General features: G+C 41.3%; 3 protein-coding genes across 3 annotated transcripts in view; 1 reads left to right on the top strand and 2 right to left on the bottom strand.

Moving 5' to 3' along the window:
* Window positions 1-3,818, top strand: part of LOC134460057 (CRACD-like protein) — a 29,060-nt gene extending 25,242 nt beyond the window's left edge. The window contains exons 9-11 of the mRNA XM_063212535.1: window positions 209-585; window positions 877-940; window positions 3,002-3,818. Coding sequence (XP_063068605.1) covers window positions 209-585; window positions 877-940; window positions 3,002-3,132 — 572 coding nt within the window. The 3' untranslated portion in view covers window positions 3,133-3,818. The remainder of the gene's footprint in view (window positions 1-208; window positions 586-876; window positions 941-3,001) is intronic.
* A 758-nt stretch (window positions 3,819-4,576) lies between these two features.
* LOC134459299 (trichohyalin-like) lies at window positions 4,577-11,282 on the bottom strand. Its single transcript, XM_063211605.1, has 4 exons — window positions 11,260-11,282; window positions 10,231-10,368; window positions 8,954-9,091; window positions 4,577-8,858 (listed from the first exon to the last, which is right to left on the bottom strand). The coding sequence occupies exons 2-4, from the start codon at window positions 10,332-10,334 to the stop codon at window positions 4,694-4,696; spliced, it is 4,407 nt and encodes a 1,468-aa protein (XP_063067675.1). The 5' UTR covers window positions 10,335-10,368; window positions 11,260-11,282; the 3' UTR covers window positions 4,577-4,693.
* Window positions 11,283-13,974: 2,692 nt separating this feature from the next.
* Window positions 13,975-21,195, bottom strand: unc50 (unc-50 homolog (C. elegans)). Its single transcript, XM_063211604.1, has 6 exons — window positions 21,097-21,195; window positions 19,636-19,926; window positions 18,769-18,889; window positions 18,143-18,282; window positions 15,638-15,745; window positions 13,975-14,484 (listed from the first exon to the last, which is right to left on the bottom strand). The coding sequence occupies exons 2-6, from the start codon at window positions 19,919-19,921 to the stop codon at window positions 14,348-14,350; spliced, it is 792 nt and encodes a 263-aa protein (XP_063067674.1). The 5' UTR covers window positions 19,922-19,926; window positions 21,097-21,195; the 3' UTR covers window positions 13,975-14,347.
* Between the last annotated feature and the right edge of the window lie 491 nt (window positions 21,196-21,686).

The raw sequence follows: 21,686 nt of genomic DNA, 5'->3' as shown, positions 1-21,686 counted from the left end.
TGTCATCTTAGAGGGCCTAGGCCTACATGTATGCATGATCTGTAATAGGCTTTTCTTCTTAAGAATGTGCTTGTACACTGACCCTGTGAGAATACTGTACAGTAGTAAAATGCAGTTCCACTTAAGAGACTTCTGGATTAATGTTCTAGTTTGTGAGTGCTGGGGTGTGATCTCAGTAATAAAATTAACTTGCTTTGTCATTCTGCAGACAGATTGTCCACCTCTTCGCTGGGTTCAGCCGAGGGCCTGAAATCTGAGCCCACTATGAGGACGTCTCTTCGAGACAAAGCCAAGGCCCCACAGCAAGCCCCACTCCCGAACCAACCGCCTCTTGCGCCAACAGAGCTACCACCACCGCCACCCTACTCTGCACGACCTGTGCACCTCCGGCCCTTAACCCTACGGCATGCCAACTCAATAGCAGGCTCAACGCCATCGAAGCTGGGGACCAATCCATCGCCGGTAGCAACAGCAGCACAGAAGCCTGCAGCCAAGGAAACTCCGGACAGGCCCACGGTTTCCCGGGCGACAGACAACACTGCAGCGCAAAGGAGACGTGACTGGGCAAACACGGCTGTAGATACGGTAAGGGGGGGGGATATATGTATGTCCACACTGAATTTATTTATTTTTAAAGAATAACACAGTCATTAATTATGTACAACTTGTAATAGTATGTATTTAGTATTAGTATTTCTAAGTATTACTATAGATTGAACTTCATCACTGTCCTAAAACATCAGAAGACAGCTTTCAGGAGCAGGTATTCACTGTAAGTTGAAGGTCTAACATCACTTTCTCTTCTCTTCTCTTCTCTTCTCTTCTCTTCTCTTCTCTTCTCTTCTCTTCTCTTCTCTTCTCTTCTCTTCTCCACAGAGAGCTGTGGTTTCCACCAGCATTATTGAGGTGGACCAGCAGCCCACACACAGAATCAAATCAGGTGTGGCATTATATCTCACACCCACATACTACATCTAAGCCAGTAGGAAAAAGTCTTATGTACCCACTACCCAGAATATCTGATGCTGGGGTTACTAAGGTGCTGTGGTACAGTACGCTAACATATTAGCCATTGAATCCAGCCTGGTATCATTTCCCAACCCTTACACATCTCTCACCCCCATTCATTTCCTGTCTGCTCTCCACTGTCCTGTCAAGTAAAGGCACAAAAACTATAAAAAGTGTGGGAGATACTTACAAGACTGATGGCTGTAGTTAAAATGACAAACAAATATAATGACAAGATATGCTCATTTTGTACATGAGTGATTCTCCAATTCGGCTACACTTTTAAGTCCGTGGATTTTATTTGGCAATTCCACTAACTATTAACTGCATCCAATGATGTTTTGGACATTAGAAAACATTTATCTTTCATATAATACAGAAAGTGTAGACATGGCATTATTTCCCTCAGCAAGAATGAATATTTAATACTGGTTTTGGGCGTTTTCATGCCGTCCTGTTTTCCAAATGTCAGATTCAGTCTTCATATTTGCATGTAAAGAAACTTGTTTTGCCCAAGACGATTGCAAATGTTGATTCACAGTAATCATCACAATATGACAAAACTGTCAGAAAGACCACTGTCCTTTCCATTATACATGAAATTTGCCATTTTGTGTGTGTCCACGAAAACTGTGTTAACCGTGTCACGGTCTGAAACCCCCTCCATAAATCAGTAATGGTTTGGTCTTAGGCCATACGAATAACATGACGTGATGTCATAACCTCTTTGGCAGGATATGGGAAGACTTTTTGGTAAATTTTGAGCTCCATCCTTCCATAATTTAATCCATTCTTTTTCATGTTCTCATAGCGGGAAAAATGCCTGTCAACTGTGTTATCAACATATTCATAAGAATCTGAATTAGAAATCACATGTAGAAAAAAAACGATTAAGCATACAGATACATGAATTGATTAAGGTGTTGTGGTGGAACTTCTGAGGTCCTCAGTTAGCACAACACCATAAAAATGGCTGAAATGTCAACCGTGTTACCGTCAATGGTGTTACAATTAGCTATGACAGTCAGGGTTGCCAGATGAGGCTGATGATTTCCAGCCCAAAAAATGTTCAAAATCCGCCCTAGAAACCGGCCCAATTCTATTGATTTATATGGCAAAAAGTGGGCAGGTTTTTCTGATAGATGCCATTTTTACCCGCACACGGCCATCCTAAGCAGCCCAATTAGGCGGGAACCAGCCCAATCTGGCAACACTGATGACAGTTGAGGAGGAGTATGTTTTTGCCAATTTATCTCCATATTGACAGACAAACAAAAACAATTATTTGTGTTCTAGGGAGATGGGTTTGTCTGCTCTGTTTTTTCTCCTAAAAAAGTGCAGACTTGTTCCCCTTCACTGTTGACCGTAACACAGTTGAGTAACACGGTTGACTGTTTTGAAAGTGTTTTTGCGCTATTGATCCCTTATGTGTTGGAAAAATCCTATGAACAGACACTAGGGATTATCTCTGGAGAAGGAAGTCTTGTGTAAGGAGGGTGACTAAATTCAAATCAGACGTTACAGGGATTTATAATGAAAAATGTGTCAGTCTGTATCACAGGGAATCATAAAATCCTACTTATGAAGCTCAACAATCACATTTTCTCTATCAGTTGCACAGATTAATGACAACATTATTGCTAAGGGACATAAGCACTTTCAAACATATATTGTTTCAACTCTGTAGTATTTTATATATGTTTGAAATGACATAGTATTTGTCCATAACACTGTTGACAAAATAATTAAGCAAATGTTCGCTTTCATTAGAGTATTTATCAAATGATTTAAGATTAAGCTTGGCAATTTGTTTGTTTGGAAACTTAAATATATACACTATGTAAACATCTAGGTCATTTAGTTGAAAAAAAATACTGATAATTGACATTTTGCTTTTGCCAAAAGCGTAGGCGAATCGTAGAATCACTCACATAAATAAAAGTCAAGCTACATAAAACATGCACAAATAATCCTGTGCATCCTGTTTTCTCAGCACCTGGGCCCTCTGTCACACAGCTGTCTTCATCATCATCATTCCTACGTCAGTCAGACAGGAGTCAGCCATCTTGGATGGAGCTGGCCAAGAGGAAGACCTCAGCATGGAACGACAATAACAGACAGTGAACGGAAGACACGAAAAAACCTTCAGCAGAAAGGATTACTCCAGGCAACCCCCAAGTAGAAAACAAAGAGGAAAGAAAATGAAAAATCCTTTAACTTTTTGGCAACATGTTTCAACCATATTTCAGGGCTTAGTCTCTAGACAAAGGTGTATAAGCCTAACCTATATAGTGGCATGTCACATGACCTTGAAGTCACTATTTAGGTGAAGCTAGAGAAAGATGTTGACTCTTTAAATCATGATATAATAAAAAAGTTAATGAAGGCTTTTTCAATAATCCTTCCTCTTTGCTTACCACTTGGCGTCGAGTTGATTTTTTGTTGTTGAATTGGACTAACCCCCTTCGTTCAAGAGCACCCAACACTTTCGTGAAGATACTGCAACCTTGTCTATACGAGCTATCGGCCACCTTTCATAAAAATTATGAAGAAGACATTTGGTGGAGCTCAAACACTTGGAGGTGACAGAACTAGAGAACTGAACTGAATTCTGAGGAGAGTTCCGCTTTATGACTGTTTTTATAGTTACTTTAGCCTTAAACTTTATCATTCATTGATTATTTGATTCCAAATAACGGATGAATGTTTTTGATTCGATATTTGTTCATTCCATGGTATCTGGTATCACTCCTCTTCTTATATAAACATATATTCTATATATAAGAATAAAAAAAGTCTGTTTGAATCACTGGGAGCGTTTGCATTCACACATTCTTAAAGGAGAACACAGGGTTTTTTTGACATTGGGCCCTTGATTTCACATTATTACGTCATGTTCTAGTTGCCCAGGGTAGTTTTGTGTCATTTGGAGCCCTCCCGAAGATATTCGGTTTTGTCATATCCAAGTAACGTCTTCCTGGGGCAATCATTTGAAGGCACAAACTAAACTTTTCATAATTCATTCTTTATGGTACGCCACCACTCATAACATGTAGGCAAATCGCTTCCGTCAAAACATCCAGGTTTCCCGGTTCTAATTTTCAACCAAAAGTCGGTGCCTATGACATCATCAGTAAATTGAGAATGTTGAGATGCACAGAAATAAACACTTCAAGTCTTCTTCAAATCAACCACTTGAGTTTCAGCCAGTGGGACGACACATTGCCAAACATTGTTCAAACCTTATCTCTCCAAAACAAAATATCACCTGCATATCTATTATGAATCGTCTTGACTTTTGCAAGCAAAGATGTTACAATCACACAATTTACAACATGGCTAAAAATAATAGTGATGTGAAATATGAAAATTAGATGTCCAACGTGAATGAAAATACCTGTACTGCCCCCCTGTGGACTGTTTGAAAGACCATTACAAATGGTGAGCAAATGTGTAGATGGAAAGCATTTTGAATATCCATTGGAAGGGCCAACGCACATGCCAAGTAAGATATCAAAGCAATATTTAGTTTGATTTATTAAATTTTATTAGTTTAAAAGTAAGTAGTTGTTTTTTGTTGTTGTTTTGTTTTTTTATTTTATTTTTTTTCATGGTTTTTGTGGTTGTTGATAGTTTTTTATTTTTCTGTGTGTGTGTGTGAGAGTGAGTGAGTGAGTGAGTGTGTTTAGTTTTGTCCAATTCTTAGTCTCTTCCTCATCCACCTCAGTACGGACTTTTTCTTCTTTTTCTTTTTCTGCTCCCCCTCGAGACCTCCAGGCAGCTGCTCGCTGGGTCCATCAGATGCATCCGATTGTCCTCCTGGGTCTTGGTCAATGCCATTCTCAGTTGGCACTGCAATACCAGCTGCACTGCATCCCCCTCTTTGGGTGTCCATCTCCATGTCTTTGGGCTTAACGTTTTCTAAAGAGCCCACAGCACTCTGTCCTCTTTGCTCCATGTCGTTGCTTGGGCATGTATGGTCTTCGGCTTGCCTTGAGTTTCCAGTGCTTTTATGCCCCTCTCTTTTTGCATCCATTTCTATGTCATTTTCAGGCCCACAGTTTTCCGTGCGACTACCGGACACCATTATCTCTTGGCCGTGTCTCTTCTCCTCCTCTCTCACACAAATGATTTCCAGGTGCTCAGAGTTCACACCGGCAGGCTGGCCTCCTGTAGGTGTGTCTCCTGCCGTTCTCTCCATTTCCTCTATTGTCGTTCTGTCCTGCTCCACTTTTCTGTGTGCTGCTGTTTCATCTAGTTGTCTCTCCATCTCTATGATTTTCATCATCATGTTTTCTGTCAATTTCTCCAGCTGGCCAATCCGTCGTTCTTGTTCCTCGCTGTGTCTCTCTGAGACTCTCTGGGCCTCAACTTTCTCGTTCATCATGATTTCTGTCAATTTCTCCAACTGGCCAATCCGTCGTTCTTGTTCCTCGCTGTGTCTATCTGAGACTCTCTGGGCCTCAACTTTCTCTTGCTGCATCTCCATGTACATCCTCTCAAGGTCATCTATCCTTCTCTGTTGATCTTCTATGGTGGACTGGGCCAGTGTCAGCTCTCTAAGTGTTTCTTCCCTCCTCTCTGCAGGGATGCTGTATTCTTCCTCTGCCTTACTTTCATGATCCTGATTTTCTTGTTCTGTCCCAGCTCCGAGTATCTTGAGTTCACTTGTCTCCACCTCCACCTCTGGTGTCTCTTGCTTTGTTGTGTCATCTTTCTGAGAACACATCCTGCTTGTTCCTGCAATTGTGTCTTGCTCCTGTGTCAATCCCTCGTCCATCTCCCATGTGCCATCTCTCTGCCAAGCATCTGCCAACATCCTTTCTGCTAGTTCCTCTTTCATCTTCTCCATCTCCTCTTTATTCTCTCCATTCAGTGTGTGGGAGGTCATGCATGTTTGTATTTTCTGAATCTGTATCCTATTGTTCTCTCCATGCAGTCTGTGAACTCTCTCGAGTTCTCCTTGAAGCCGCACTTGTCCTGCTTCCTGCTCTGAATGTACTGACAGATTCACATTGTCTCTCTCAATGTACGTGTCACTCTCCTGCTCATGTTCCTGTCTCACAGTCTCCATTGCTGTTCCTTCCACTATTTCACCATGTCCCATTCCATTTTCTTCCTTTATCAGTTCAACTTTGAGTTCATTTGGTTCTTTTCTGGTCTTGATCTCTTTTTGTCTCTCGGTTTCATCACTCGTTCCTTCCCTTTCTTGATCCATAATTTTCCGGATATGTATCTTCTGCCGTTGCAATGCATTCTCAAGCTCTCCTCGAAGCCACGCTTGTCCTGCTCCCTGCTCTGAGTTGACGGTCAGATTTGCAGGGTCGCTGTCTCTCTCACTGGATGTGTCACTCTCACTGGATGTCTCACTCATTCTCGCCTGCTCATTTTCCTGTCTCACGGCCTCCATTGCTGTTCCTTCCACTACTTCACCCAGTTCCATTCCATTTTTTTCTTTTATCAGTTCAACTCTGTGGTAATTTGGTTCTGTTTTGTTCTGGATCTCTTTTTGTCTCTCAGTTTCTTCACTTGTTCCTAATACATTTCCTTGTTCCGTCAGTCCTTTTTTTCTTTGTTTCTTTTTATTGGGTTGTTTCTCCTTCGGTGCTTCTCTCTCCAAGTCCACACTTAATTTCTTCTCCTGACTTTGGTTTGCTATTTCCGGTTCTCTCTCAAACCATGCTGCAAGCGCTCCATGCACCCTCTCAAGGTCATCTATCCTTCTCTGTTGATCTTCTATGGTGGACTGGGCCAGTGTCAGCTCTCTAAGTGTTTCTTCCCTCCTCTCTGCAGGGATGCTGTATTCTTCCTCTGCCTTACTTTCATGATCCTGATTTTCTTGTTCTGTCCCAGCTCTGAGTATCTTGAGTTCACTTGTCTCCATCTCCGCCTCTGGTGTCTCCTGTTTTGTTGTGTCATCTTTCTGAGAACACATCCTGCTTGTTCCTGCAATTGTGTCTTGCTCCTGTTTCAATCCCTCTCCCATCTTCCATGTGCCATCTCTCTGCCAAGCATCTGCCAACATCCTTTCTGCTAGTTCCTCTTTCCTCTTCTCCATCTCCTCTTTATTCTCTCCATTCAGTCTGTGGAAGCTCATGCATGTTTTTATTTTCTGGATATGTACCCTATTGTTCTCTATGTTCTGTCGTTCCAGTGCTCTCTCCAGTTCTCCTCGAAGCCACGCTTGTCCTGCTCCCTGCTCTGAGTTGACGGTCAGATTTGCAGGGTCGCTGTCTCCTTCATTGGATGTGTCACTCTCACTGGATGTCTCATTCATTCTCTCCTGCTCATTTGCCTGTCTCACGGCCTCCATTGCTGTTCCTTCCACTACTTCACCCCATTCCATTCCATTTTCTTCCTTTATCAGTTCAACTTTGAGTTCATTTGGTTCTTTTCTTGTCTTGATCTCTTTTTGTCTCTCGGTTTCATCACTCGTTCCTTCCCTTTCTTGATCCATAATTTTCCGGATATGTATCTTACTGCTCTCTATCTTCTGCCGTTGCAATGCTTTCTCAAGTTCTCCTCGAAGCCACGCTTGTCCTGCTCCCTGCTCTAAGTTAACGGTCAGATTTGCAGGGTCGCTGTCTCTCTCACTGGATGTGTCACTCTCACCATCTGTCTCACTCATTCTCTCCTGCTCATTTGCCTGTCTCACAGCCTCCATTGCTGTTCCTTCCACTACTTCACCCCGTTCCATTCCATTTTCTTCCTTTATCAGTTCAACTCTCTGGTAATTTGGTTCTGCACTGTTCTGGATCTCTTTTTGTCTCTCAGTTTCTTCACTCGTTGCAAATACATTTCCTTGTTCGATCAGTCGTTTTTTCCTTCTTTTTCTTTGTTTCTTTTTATTGGGTTGTTTCTCCTTCGGTGCTTCTCTCTCCAAGTCCACACTTAATTTCTTCTCCTGACTTTGGTTTGCTATTGCCAGTTCTCTTTCAAACCATGCTGCAAGCGCTCCATGCACCCTCTCAAGGTCATCTATCCTTCTCTGTTGATCTTCTATGGTGGACTGGGCCAGTGTCAGCTCTCTAAGTGTTTCTTCCCTCCTCTTTGCAGGGATGCTGTATTCTTCCTCTGCCTTACTTTCACGATTCTGACTATCTTGTTCTGCCCCAGCTCCAAGTGACTTGAATGGATTTGTCTCCACCTCTGCTCCAATTGACTTGAATGGATTTGTCTCCACCTCCACCTCTGGTGTCTCCTGTTTTGTTGTGTCATCTTTCTGAGAACACATCCTGCTTGTTCCTGCAATTGTGTCTTGCTCCTGTGCCAATCCCTCTTCCATCTCGCAATCTCCCTGCCAAGCATCTGCCAACATCCTTTCTGCTAGTTCCTCTTTCATCTTCTCCATCTCCTCTTTGTTCTTTCCATTCTGTCTGTGGAAGCTCATGCATGTTTGTATTTTCTGAATCTGTATCCGATTGTTCTCTATCTTCTGTCGTTCCAGTGCTCTCTCGAGTTCTCCTTGAAGCCACACTTGTCCTGCTCCCTGCTCTGAGTTAATAGTCAGATTCGCAGGGTCGATGTCTCTCTCAGTGGATGTGTCACTCTCACTGGATGTCTCACTCATTCCTTCCACTACTTCACCCCGTTTCATTCCATTTCCTTTTATCAGTTCTCTTCGGTTCTGGATCTCTTTTTGTCCCTCGGTTTCTTCACTCATTCCTAATGCATTTCCTTGTTCTGTGAGTCCCTTTTTTCTTCTTTTTCTTCGTTTCTTTTTATTGAGTTGTTTTTCCTTTGGCGCTTCTCTCTCCAAGTCCACACTCAATTTCTTCTCTTGATTTTGGTTTGCAATTTCAAGTTCTCTTTCTAACCAGGTTTCAAAAGCTCCCTTCTCCAAAGAGGACCTTTTGATTTCAGAAAGAGTATGTCAGTGTAGCTTAACACATTTCTATCACAAAGATGATTCAATAAACAATACACAACTGAATAGATGACTTACTGTGGCAATGTGGCCTGTCTTGAGGGGGGACAGGACTGGCCCTGGGACAGCTGTGTGACACTCGAAGTGTCCTGGTCCCCAGCCACCCTAATGTCTTTCTCCATGGCTTCCTGCACTATTTCACACTGGAATTCATTTCTGTCAGGAAAAGGTTCATTTAGTAGGCTATATTTGGTTTTACATGTTTCTATTGTGACATCGTAACAATTATAAAGACTAATTAACAGACTGTCTTAGATACACGTCCCAGGTAATGCATAGTATATAGGCTATTTGTCTGAATTAGCGGCACATTATGATGTCATGTTCTAATTGCTATGTCATAAGAGAAGTCTCTTGTGTCCATGACTACAGGATTCTGCATGCATGGCACTGTGAATGACATTTTTGTCTGGCCGCTAAATCCACAGACTTTATGTAGGAATATCATTATGATGTCAGGTGACAGCAATATTGTCCAATGAAATGTATCGTTTCTCTAACCTTTGAATCCAATTTTGATAGCCTCTATTGCAGGGGTCCCCAACCTTTCTGGGTCTGAGGGTTACCAAGTGCTACCCGAGGGCTACTTTTGTTCAAAATCATCTACTGATGTCTTGGCATCATTCTCAAATCACACTATTATTGAATGATTTGCTTATAGGTTATGAAGAATAAATAATCCCATAATTAAATCAAGAAAAGCATTAACTGTGACTAAAATCTGGTAGTCGTCATTGTTTATTAACATCCTTGGTGGGCACCTCAGAAGCTCTTGGAGAGCTACCTGGTGCCTGCGGGCACAACGTTGGTGACACCTGCTCTATTGGAACCCAGCCCAGCCCCACCTCACACACATAGGCCTACATACATGTAACAGTAAGTATCCCTCTCACCTCATCCCAACTAACACATATACACACACTTTTTGCCTAACAGCAAATAATACTCCATTCCCCCATCTAATACAGTACTTTCCTCCATTCCTACACAGCTATCCCCCATCACTACCACCACCCACGTCAGCAGCAGCCTATCACTTAGCACCAACACTCATGTGCCCATAAGCTTAAACCACTCCAATCTCAACCGTGCTCCCCACCTAACACATAAACCAACAAAAACACTCAGGTTCTCCAAAAAATAGTATGTTTTCCATAATGCTTAGAGCTGTAAATTATGTAGGCCTATTCATTTGTGAAAACTAAGTGGAAGTGGAAAATGTGTGGAAACTAAGCTGGTGAACTATTTCTCAGAAAAATCACAATAAACAATACACAACTGAATAGATGACTTACAGTGGCAATGTGTCCTGTCTTGAGGGGGGACAGGACTGGCCCTGGGACAGCTGTGTGACACCCGAAGTGTCCTGGTCCCCAGCCACCCTAATGTCTTTCTCCATGGCTTCCTGCACTATTTCATACTGGAATTCATTTCTGTCAGGAAAAGGTTAATTTAGTATAGTTGGTTTTACATGTTTCTATTGTGACATCGTAACAATTATAAAGACTAATTAACAGACTGTCTTAGATACACGTCCCAGGTAATGCATAGTATATGCAGAGAGAGTAGAAAAGAATCTCTGGTATATAGGCTATTTATCTGAATTAGCTGGACATTATGATGTCATGTTCTAATTGCTATGTCAAGTCTCTTGTGTCCATGACTACAGGATTCTGCATGCATGGCACTGTGAATGACATTTTTGTCTGGGAGCTGAATAAACAGACTTTATGTTGGCCTATCATTATGATGTCAGGTGACAGCAATATTGTCCAATGAAATGTATCGTTTCTCCAACCTTTGAATCCATTTTTGATAGCCTCTATTGGATCCCACCCCAGCCCCACCTCACACACACAGGCCTACATACATACAACAGTAAGTATGCCTCTCACCTCACCCCAACTAACACATATACACACACTTTTTGCCTAACAGCAAATAATACTCCATTCCCCCATCTAATACAGTACTTTCCTCCATATGCCAACACAGCTATCCCCCATCACTACCACCACCCCCGTCAGCAGCAGCCTATCACTTAGCCCCAACACTCATGTGCCCTTACCCCACTCCAATCTCAACCGTGCTCCCCACCTAACACATAAACCAACAAAAACACTCAGGTTTCTCCAAAGAATGGCTGTATGTTTTTCATAATTGCTTAGAGCTGTAAATTATGTAGGCTTACTCATCTGTGAAAACTAAGTAGAAGTGGAAAATTTGTGGAAGCTAAGCTGGTGTACTATTTCTCAGAAAAATAATCAATCAAAATTAATCTATCAAATAATCCATTATTAATTAAATCAATTTAAACTACTCACCTCTTTGTCTTTCTGCTGCTGTCTGCTGCTGAGTAGAATGACTTGTGAGTCTCTGGGGTACTCATGCTCATGATGTCAAAAATGGAACTTTTGCCCATTGTGACATCACTACAGACATTGGCATTGAGCACCTGGGACCGTCTCTAAATGGGTTTATTTGCCTTATTTTCTGTCCTGTATTTGCCCTTAAGGAGCCTTATGTTCAGGCTAAAAAAACTACTTAGGATTCCTTTAAAGGGACACTGTGCAGGAAATGGTCAAAAAAAGTACTGCAACTATGCTGCTCATTGAAACTAGGCTCCTTATTGCCCAATTTGATCTTTACATGAAAGTTTACTAAGTAATAAACACATATTCTCTAGTATGGTCCATGTACAGTCCTTTTTGCAGCTAAAAATGGCTAGTTTGGGAAATTCAAAATGGCGGACCTTGGAGAAGATCCCCCTTTTCATGTATGAAAAGTGCAATTTTTCCAGTCATAATGAATACTTAATATTTGATGGTGGTGGTAAGTATTCATGAAAAAGGTAACATTAGTGAATGGGCAGCACGATTCCAGTAGATTCTGGAAATAAACAACTAAAAATCTCACACAGTGTCCCTTTAAATGAAGAGATGCATGATGGGGTAGAACAGAGAGTGAATATGTAAACTGAAGTGGTCACTGTCAAGTGAACTTCGGAGAATCTAAATAATAAGTAGTTTTTGACACTAACCAAGAAAACTCAGGAATAGCTGTATGAGACTGTCAGGAATAGTTGTACTGTATGAGACGCAAGAACTGCTGTATGTTTTTGGAAATAACTTACAGCTTTAAATTAATGCCTACTCATTTCTGTCAAAAGGAAATCCTTCAGCTGCATGAAGCTCTGGTGAACTATTTCTCAGAAAAACAATCAACCAATGTGTTTGTGTGTCTGTGTGTGTGTGTGAGAGAGAGAGGTAAGGTGATGTATAGAATACTTCTTGATGGATAGAATGTATATCTATCTCTTCTTCTGGCACTCACAATTTTAATTCAATTCAAATTAATTGGTTTTATGATATAAATAAATTATATGTACTTTTTGTATAGTGGTGAATGGCCACCGCTCATTTGTTTGGAAGGTGCAGGATTCAGTAGAAATATCTGTATACTACACACCACACACTGTGGATTGCCTCCTTTTTTGTACAGTACAGGTGTACCTTTTGTATGTCATTATTAGATCATTATTAGCAGTTCTTGTGTGTGTATGTATTATTCCACATTTTTTAAAATTTTCTATTGATTGCAAGTGTGAGCTGAGTTGAGTTGGTCCAATCTGTTACTATTGTTAAACAGTATTGTTGTGATGTTAATGAGTTTCTAACAAACAGTGAGTTGGATCGTCTGGGCTCCATCCCATCTCCACTAAAAGGCTACAGCGAACACACCATCACACAAAAACACACAAAGACACTTTGAAAAGTGCACATTCCATCTTGGATCTTGTATTTCTATGGTATCAAGGCAGGGCCAATTATAGGCTGCAAAGACTTGTACAATTATTTTAAGACTTGTAAAATCATTTTACATATGTGCTAGATAAAATGTGTTTGTGGAAGTGATAAGATGTTGAGTATTTGGAACGTGTGAAGTGTTGGATTCCATGATCAGGGGCCTATACTACAAAGCTTGTTCAGGATAAGTTAAAGTTAAGTTAAGAGGTAAATCATCTAATAGAAGAGCTTTTCTTAAGAAAATGAGGACTACAGGTTATTCTATTAGATGATATACCTCTGAACTTTAACTTATCCTGAACCAGCTTTGTAGTATAGGCCTCAGATGTGCTCCAGGACCAGGTAGCATCGTTTCCATGTTTGCAGAAACATGTAATGACAGGAATGTAATGTAACCAGGAGGAGCTGCTACTGTAGGTTACTGTAAAAAGACACCCTTTATTGAAGGTGATGTGAAAAGAGGAGCTTCTACTGTAGGTTACTGTAAAAAGAAACCCTTTATTGAAGGTGGTGTGATAAGACAATTGGGAATGTACAGTCTGAGAGATCATCCGGCCCAGTCACACCTGGGAGGTATTCCATGTAGTAAACCAGGTTAACTTAAAGGGACACTGTGCAGGAAATGGTCAAAAAAGGTACTGCAACTATGCTGCTCATTGAAACTGGGTTGGCTATCGCCAAATTTGATATTTACGTGAAAGTTTACTGAGTAATAAACAAATATTTGCTAGTATGGTCCAAGTAGAGTAATTTTTGCAGCTAAAAATGGCTATTTTTGGAAATTCAAAATGGCGGACCATGGAGAAGATCCCCTTTTCATGTATGAAAAGTGCTTTTTTTCCAGTCATAATGAATACTTAGAATTTGATGGTGGTGGTAAGTATTCATGAAAAAGGTAACATTAGTGAATGGGTAGCATAGATTCTGGAAATAAACAACTAAAATTCTCACACAGTGTCCCTTTAACCTTGGGGTAGTGGTAAATCATGTAATAGAAGAGCCTTGAGTCTTCGTTTTCTTAAACAAATGATGCCCAAGGCCTATCTATTATTAGGTTCACTACATCCTGTAGGTTAACATAGCCAGGTTTATCACTTTAACATGACATGTTCTTGGAATACCCCCCCCCCCACCCCCCACCCCCCGATCACGTTATATGCAAGTTAAGTAACCACAGAAGTCCAGCCATCTTCTGTCTCGTCTCATCAAGAAGTGACACCACAACTTGCCACATATTTTTTTGTTCCTTTTAAAAAAAAGCATCCCCACAAAAAATCCACAATCATTTCTCACCTTTTTTCCTCGCATATCTACAACCACAGTAATATTTACATGATATACAAAAAAAAACAAGCATGGCACACACAGGCCCATTCAAAACAATCCGGAAAAAAAAGGTGTGGGGGAGGAAAAAAAAAAGCAAAAGCGAGTCAGTCTCTCTGCATATCCCCCTCTTCAGGAACAAAAGAAAAAGATAAAGTCTTTTAGCCCAACAGTTGAAAGTGCTTCAAATCCATTGAGCCATGCTGTAACCATAACATTATTGTACAGTCATTGCTGGGGTCCTGGAGGGAGGCAGTACTCGGGCCACGTCTGTTCTGTCCTCCTACTGGACCCGGTACTTATAGAACCAGCAGAGGCCCTTGGTGAAGTTCCAGCCCAGGCCGAGGGACAGCACGTACACCAGGCCCAGCAGAGCAAAGGGGTACAGGAGCACCACTGTGTTCTTCAGGAACGGCAGCGCTGGAGGAGGAGGATGGACAAAACACATCATGAGGCCTCATGATATTACATTACATTGCATTGCACTTAGCTGACGCTTTCATTTATTCAAAGCAACTAACAGTTACTATTTGTCAGGGTATTGGTTAGAGTCTGTGGAGCAATGTGGGGTTAGGTGCCTTGTTCAAGGGCACTTTAGCCATGGATGGAGATGTAGGGAGAAGTCAGGGGAGATTCGAACCTGCAACCCCTAGGTTGAAAGATCAACTCTCTAACCACTAGGCCACGGCTGCCTCATAACGCTAGGGGTGTGTCATGACAATCCATCCTGATACTTATTTTCAGGATGTACTGCATCGATTCATGACAATGTATCACGATACTTATTTTCCACAATATACTACATCGATTCATGGCAATCGATTATTTTCATAATAACAAAATTGAATTTGCCACTGGTTCATTTTGTTCAGTAGAGAGTAGGAAATATTTTTGTTATGGAAGCTCTCTTCCAGATGCTAAAATGCTCAAATAAAATAAATTGACTTATGAATGCTACACAGCAACTACCAAATTGGACATATTACTAAAGTAAATATCGCAATGCATCGCTATAGTACATGAATCGCAATGTATCGTGATAAAATCACAATCGTAATGTGCGTTGAATCGTGAACCCTTTGCCAATACCCCCTTCCTGACAAACACCATGAGATTACATTAGAGATGATCGATAAGGAGGAATCAAAATGACGAGAGGTACTGTAGATGCATGTCTATGAGTTGGGTTTAGCAGCAAGGCGTTCTAAATTAAAGGAATTCAATGGAGTAGAGGTCGCACTCATTTAGGAGAGCGGAACTGATCCTACTGTGTTGCATTGGTGACGTGTAGAAAGGATAAGCCTGGCTACCATATTCAAAATCTTAGAAATATTGAGGTCTCCTCATGGCTAGTGTGAAGTGAAAACACATATCATGACACACATTACATCCTACATCCGTTTCATTTGACTTTGCATCACACCAATGCTCTTATAAAGAGTAACTAGCGATTATTTATTTTAGATACAAGGACAGTCCCCAGGATCAGGTCAACAGTTTTATGTGTGTATAAATACTGTGTAAGGTGAAATAAAATAAAGAACATTTGACATGTGTTTCCAACCTGACTTACCGCTGTATCCCAGAAAGGTGATGTATAAATAGTACCCGATGGCAGTCAGCCACAAGGTGTTCCCTACGAAGTAGCCCAAGAACCAGTCTGAGTTGATGACCACTATATCTGAGAGGGGGCATAAAACACACTCAGGTCAGATCTATGGTACAAATGAGCTGAAACGTTTACATTCACTTACAGTTTTTCTCGATTGCCTCCACACAAGTTCTGGTACTTCACACACAATTCTCGGAACATCTCACCCATTTCCCACCTCCCCTAACCAATGTCACTGAACACTAAACACAATTCCTACTTAACACTCAAATTCCAGTTTTAAAACACACTCTTTTCACACCATTACACACAATTCTCTGGATTACACTCAATTTTCATAAAGAAAAACACTGGGTTTCTCGTGGAACACACTGTCATTCACAACACTACAATCAACTGCAATACTATATTCACTTCCTCATCACATGGGCAAACTCTCTTCATACCGGTTTACAATCTGAAATCATCACCCCATAAGGACACACATTGCATGTCATATTGATGAAAAATGAGTGGATGAAAGGAGAAAACCCATTTGTTTAGTTTTTGAACTAAAAAATGTGTTATACAAGACATAACTTTCATGTGGTTACCCAATATTTTACAATACATTAGTGCAATTTTTAAATATTTTAACGTAAAAATATGTCAAATCTATACACGTCTGTGTACTCCAAGTCTAAAAACAATATTTCAGTATTTTACTACAGAAAAATACCCTCTTTAGTAAGTAGAACACTGAAGAAAATAAGTTTCTACTGTGTTTCAAGTTGAGTATAGAGCTTTTTTTTCATAGCAATAGGCTATACAGTAATGTAATGGGTTTTTTGTACTGCCAAATAGGCAGTGGGGTTTATCTTTGTGTTGTTTTTTGTGAAAAAGACATAAAAATCTTTCTGTTTCTGTTTGTGTGTTGTGGGAATGAAGTTTTTCCAACGTATGTCACAGTATCCATGTAATCCAGAACAAAAAAAGCCCAAGTTACTGGGAGAAATTAGTTTGACCCTGTGCCCAACAGTGTTTTAATGGGTCTGCAAATGTGTATTGTAGTGACTGTCTGTGTGTGTCATTTGACGACAAAATGAGGTTTTTAGAAGAGAGTACATTGTTTTGAGACAAGACGTGCATTTTTCAGAGGTAGTGAAGAGTTTGGCCCGTTGTGTGTGAGGTTTGGAGATTTGTGTGTAGAGTTTTGAGAATTCGAAGACCGATTCCGAAAATTGTGTGTAGGCAATCGAGAAAAACTGTAACTAAGTCGGACCACAGAAACTGGAAGCTATTGTAAAGAGATCTCCCATTGGTTCCCATTGTAGCCACTGTTCCACCTAGTTGCCACTAGTTGGCGAACACGGACAAGTGGAAATAGAATAGCCTGAGTGGAACAGGGATGGATTCCATAGGGCTAAATGCTAAAAAAAAATTGCTACGACCATTTCCGGTCACAAATCTCATAAATAAAAGATTACTGGTGAGAACTATGGCTGGTGTTATATAAGAGGCTGTATTGCAGACCCGCAAACGCGTCAAAGAAAAAAAGGTGACAGTGTACAGCGGGGGTTCTATTTCTATTCACGTGAATTACCTAATTGGCCGGGGAAAAGGTGATTGTCACCTAAAGGTGATGAGTTTGCAGGTATGTTATTGTCATTTTTTTCAGGTGTCTAGTTTTTCCAACAGGGGAGGAGATTTCGACATGTACTTGCTAGCATTCTGCTAATGTTTACGGATTTGGCCTCATAAATTGAGCTTGCTGACCCAGTATATAATGATCTGGTGGCGCAAAAAAAATTATCGAAACAGTACTCAATTGTGTTCTTATTAGTTCTAGCTTCAAACTGAATATTAACATTTCTGGGCAAAAAAATATACAACGAGATATTAATTATGGTTGTAGGAAACACCATTCATTTTTCACTTGGCCGCGATAGCCAGCTACTGCAGACAGCACCACCCCTGACCACCAGCCTGTGATCATTCTCATAGCTTCCAGTTTCTCTGGTTGGACTGTCGTCGCAATGATCAGGGTTCCCACACCTTTTTCATGACCAAATTCAAGCACTTTTCAAGCACCTTCAAGCACCACATTTTCAGTTTTCCAGCACCTTTAAATAGGTCGCGGGAAGGGGGTGTGTCCAGAAAATGTTGTGTTTTTAAGATGCAATTTCCTGCATTCTAATCAATTTTAGGGTGTCGAATGGCAAATCCCATCTGACATCTCACTCCCTCAGATTTTTGATGTACCTGAACAATTTATTTTTATTATTTGGCTTACCGAGTTTGACTTGACACACATTTCAAGCATTTTCAAGCACTTCCCCAAACATTCAAGCATTTTCACAACCTTGAAAACACTTAATGGAAATTCAAGCACCAGTGGGAACCCTGAATGATGCATCTGCTATGTGAACCTGCGCTAGCTGAGTCTGTATGAGTGTGGTTCTGTTATGACACCCATATACTGCTCACGGTTTATGAAGAAGAGCTGTAGGAAGTGTAGGATGACGAGCAGGGGGTAAAATGCATTCAGGTGAACATCGAAGGCGTATCCCCACTCCACATCGTAGTCCTTACTGGGGTGCTTCATGAGGTACTTATTGGTCACCACCCTAAACAAACAGACCACACATCAGCATTTCCAAAGTATAGTGCAATAATTAATACACTCAGTAAGAAAAACAAATTGGGTTAAGTAAATAAAATACAATAAAATATTATGTGTAAACAGGAAAAAAAAATATTTTTATACATGCCGTAACTTTGAACCAACACTACTAGTAACATCACAAACAATAGTAACGTACAGTAAACAAACAGACATTTGTTTTTTCTCTCTCGCCGTCCACAAGGGTGGAATAAGTCATGAGTGCCACCCCTCTGCTCCTAGGTGTGCAAAAACCAAAACACGCAACACACACACAGACCATTTCTCAATGTCAAGTGTCAGCCTAATTAGTCACGCCCAGTGATTGGATACTGTGCAGAGTTCACCAAAGCGTATCCAATCACTGGGCATGATTACGAAGGCTGCACACACTCGACTTTGAGAAATGGCCACAGTCACAGACAGAGATACATGCTAGTGCTGAGCTCACCACATGAGGGTGGAGATGAGCAGCCCCACACCGATGCAGTCTATGAAGACCACCCACAGCAGCAGCTTCAGAGTCTCCAGGATGCCCATGTCCAGCACGAACCCAAAGCCCATGGTGGACACTGCACAACATGAGCAGAGACAACAAAAACACATAAGACACCAAGCTGTTGCATCTGAAATCCATCCATTCATTCAGTGTGTGGGGATAATAAAAGGCATTCTATTCAGTTCTAAACTCATTATGAGAGAATGCCGGGGATGGCATAGAATTTTGCAGTTCTCAGAGGCAGCCAAACTGACATTTCTACTGGTAACCCACAACATCATAACCCTCATCATTCAAATGTATTCAAATGTGTCGCACGCTGGATAACAAATGCTGTTTCCAACAAGGTGAGGTCCGTTAAACCTCTTGGCCAATAGGTAATTGAAACTGAAGCTTGAATGAGGTTTCATCTCTTCCAATCAGAGATCTCTTCAATTCCAGTTCTAAGATGATCGGGACAATCTTCACAAACCATACTGAACATTGCAAGTAAGAAGATCATCGTCAACATACAGTATTTAAAAGGCATCACCACTTCATAGAAGGGAACTGACCACAGAGAGTTGCATTTGGAAGTGAAGACCCTACTCTTTCCTTAGAATGTGTCCTTTCAGCTCTAACATACCCACATTTTTAATAAAGAATCTGAAATCTCATGGGCTTGAACACTGGATCTGTTACTACAGGTGCCTAGGTCAATGCAGCATATATATGCAGCATCCAGCGTCAATGGGTTAAGTTGCCAATGCCAATTGACTAACAGATTACCAACTGACTAACTGATTCACAAATGATTACCAACTGACTAAAGGAACTGACCACAGAGCCAGATGCTGAGAAGCACGAGGAAGGCCGGATCATCCCTGGCCCACTGGTCTTTGGTCTGCTTGCGGTAGTGGAAGTTGCGGTAGACGCGCTGCGGCGAGGTGAACAGGTAGAGCATCTGCCATATGGCGAACTCAAAGTCCATCAGCTTGAAGTGCAGCAGCCGCCGCAGGTACTTGTAGCGCTTGGCGCCGGCCGTGTGGCGTGCAGCGTCGCGGGAGCCCAGGCTGCCGTTGCTGCCACTCTGGCTCAGAGGGGAGTAGGAGGTGGTCGGCAACATGGTTGCTAGGATGGGAGAGAGGCCCACACACGGAGGAGAGGAGAGATACACAGAGAGCAGACATGAGTAACTTTCATACACATTTATATTCTTCCAAGTTTAAAAACACAGTTCAAAGGGGATTCAGCAACATGACTGATGGATGGGATGGGAGGGACACACAGAGGATATGAACAAAGGAGTGCCAGCATTATTTCCCATAAAACGTGATTGTTGGACGAGAAACACCGAGTATGGAAATGAGTACCATTCACTCACATCACTCCATAATGTAAAACACCATCATAAACATGACATACAAATTCAAAGTTTAAAAATATCAGTTAAAAAATGTTGTGCTTAGTTGTTGATGCTGATGGGTGAGGTCCTTGTTTGAGTTCATTAATACCCGGCCATGAGAGAGAGAGAGAGAGAGAGAGAGAGAGAGAGAGAGAGAGAGAGAGAGAGAGAGAGAGAGAGAGAGAGAGAGAAACTTGTTCACAGCCAGAATTGTTTGATGATGCTGCATGCAACACATGGATGTCGGGTTTTAAAGGCGTAAAGACTTGCTAGATGGGTACATAATATTGTGTTAGACTAGGTGTGCAGACGACAGGATTCAATTCCAATCGGTCTCTCTGCCAAATGTCAACAGGGTTTATATTGCCTTTAGTCAGGTGATATGAAAACAATGCATCGCGGCAGTAACAATCAAAAGCTTACCGTAACAGCAATAATATCTAGGATCAAAGGTTAAGATCCGTGTTAGCAACCAATCCATAAACACAAATATTTAATCCTAGTGAGCCAGAGCATTATCTTTATGGATAGCTTTGTTAGCTATTTGGCTAATTTAGCCATTGCGAGATGTAGCTTTCTACTACAGATACCAAACTGCTGTACCTGGCGTAGTTCATTATTACTTCAAATTTAACACCTGACATCTTACCAAGACAACAGTAATAAAGATATAAGATGTAATAACCACAAATTATACCGGAACGAAGCAGTAATTTAGCCAGAAAACTGATGACAGACTAAGAAACCTATATCCTCTGTCACCAACGCAGTAGCCCATACTGTTGACATCTCGGTTTACAGCTCGTGGACTGTCCGAATTTTCGTGCGACACAAGGACAAGTAGAGTACAGTAACAAACAAGATGGCAAATATGAAGACGAAGTGAAATAACAAACCTGCAAGACCAAAAGGCCCTCCAACAGCAGTTTTGCTAACGTTAGCTACCCTATCACTAGCTGGGGAACTTCCTACTTCAAAGTGAACACGTAGCCAGGAACGAGCTCTGACGTAGGAACGTTCTGAAGGAAACCAGCCGTGGTGAGCAATGGGGCTTGTAGTTCGCAAAGGTCTTCCCTTGACCATCTCAGTAACTGACTGAAAACAAATAGGCCTTTCCTGTTTTAGATACACATCTATGTTCATCAGTTAGTGCTTTAACAAATATTAACAGCAGTCGATTCTTATGGAAAAACATGACATGATGCCATTTCATGACATAGTCTGATATAGGGCTTGTGAAGCTACCATAATAAACCCAGTGGCACTTCAAACCCCTTATCTTACCTCAAACATTTTCCAGGTCATATCTTGTGTGTCTTCTTCATGGATTCCTCTTCAAACACAATGTCATTCTTTTTCTTCTTCTGATTATTGACAGAGAATGCAATGCATGGGATTAGAAACCAAGAGGAAAATCTTCCAGTCTCGTCATCCTTAACCATAATTGTTACTGTGTATCAGGGTGCATTTCTCGAAAGCGTAGCTG

The sequence above is a fragment of the Engraulis encrasicolus genome, chromosome 12 (assembly GCF_034702125.1).
Source record: "Engraulis encrasicolus isolate BLACKSEA-1 chromosome 12, IST_EnEncr_1.0, whole genome shotgun sequence".
Classification (NCBI taxonomy): domain Eukaryota; kingdom Metazoa; phylum Chordata; class Actinopteri; order Clupeiformes; family Engraulidae; genus Engraulis; species Engraulis encrasicolus.
This window is presented reverse-complemented; position numbering and strand designations above follow the sequence as displayed.

Coding starts and splice junctions, on each gene's coding strand:
- LOC134459299 (XM_063211605.1), bottom strand. CDS start 10,334: ATGGAGAAAGACATTAGGGTGGCTGGGGACCAGGACACTTCGGGTGTC. Junction 9,092..10,230: donor AGACAGGACACATTGCCACT/GTAAGTCATCTA, acceptor TTTTCCTGACAG/AAATGAATTCCAGTGTGAAA. Junction 8,859..8,953: donor AGACAGGCCACATTGCCACA/GTAAGTCATCTA, acceptor TGAAATCAAAAG/GTCCTCTTTGGAGAAGGGAG.
- unc50 (XM_063211604.1), bottom strand. CDS start 19,921: ATGTTGCCGACCACCTCCTACTCCCCTCTGAGCCAGAGTGGCAGCAAC. Junction 18,283..18,768: donor CTCATCTCCACCCTCATGTG/GTGAGCTCAGCA, acceptor CTGTTTGTTTAG/GGTGGTGACCAATAAGTACC. Junction 14,485..15,637: donor CACCTTTCTGGGATACAGCG/GTAAGTCAGGTT, acceptor CTCCTCCTCCAG/CGCTGCCGTTCCTGAAGAAC.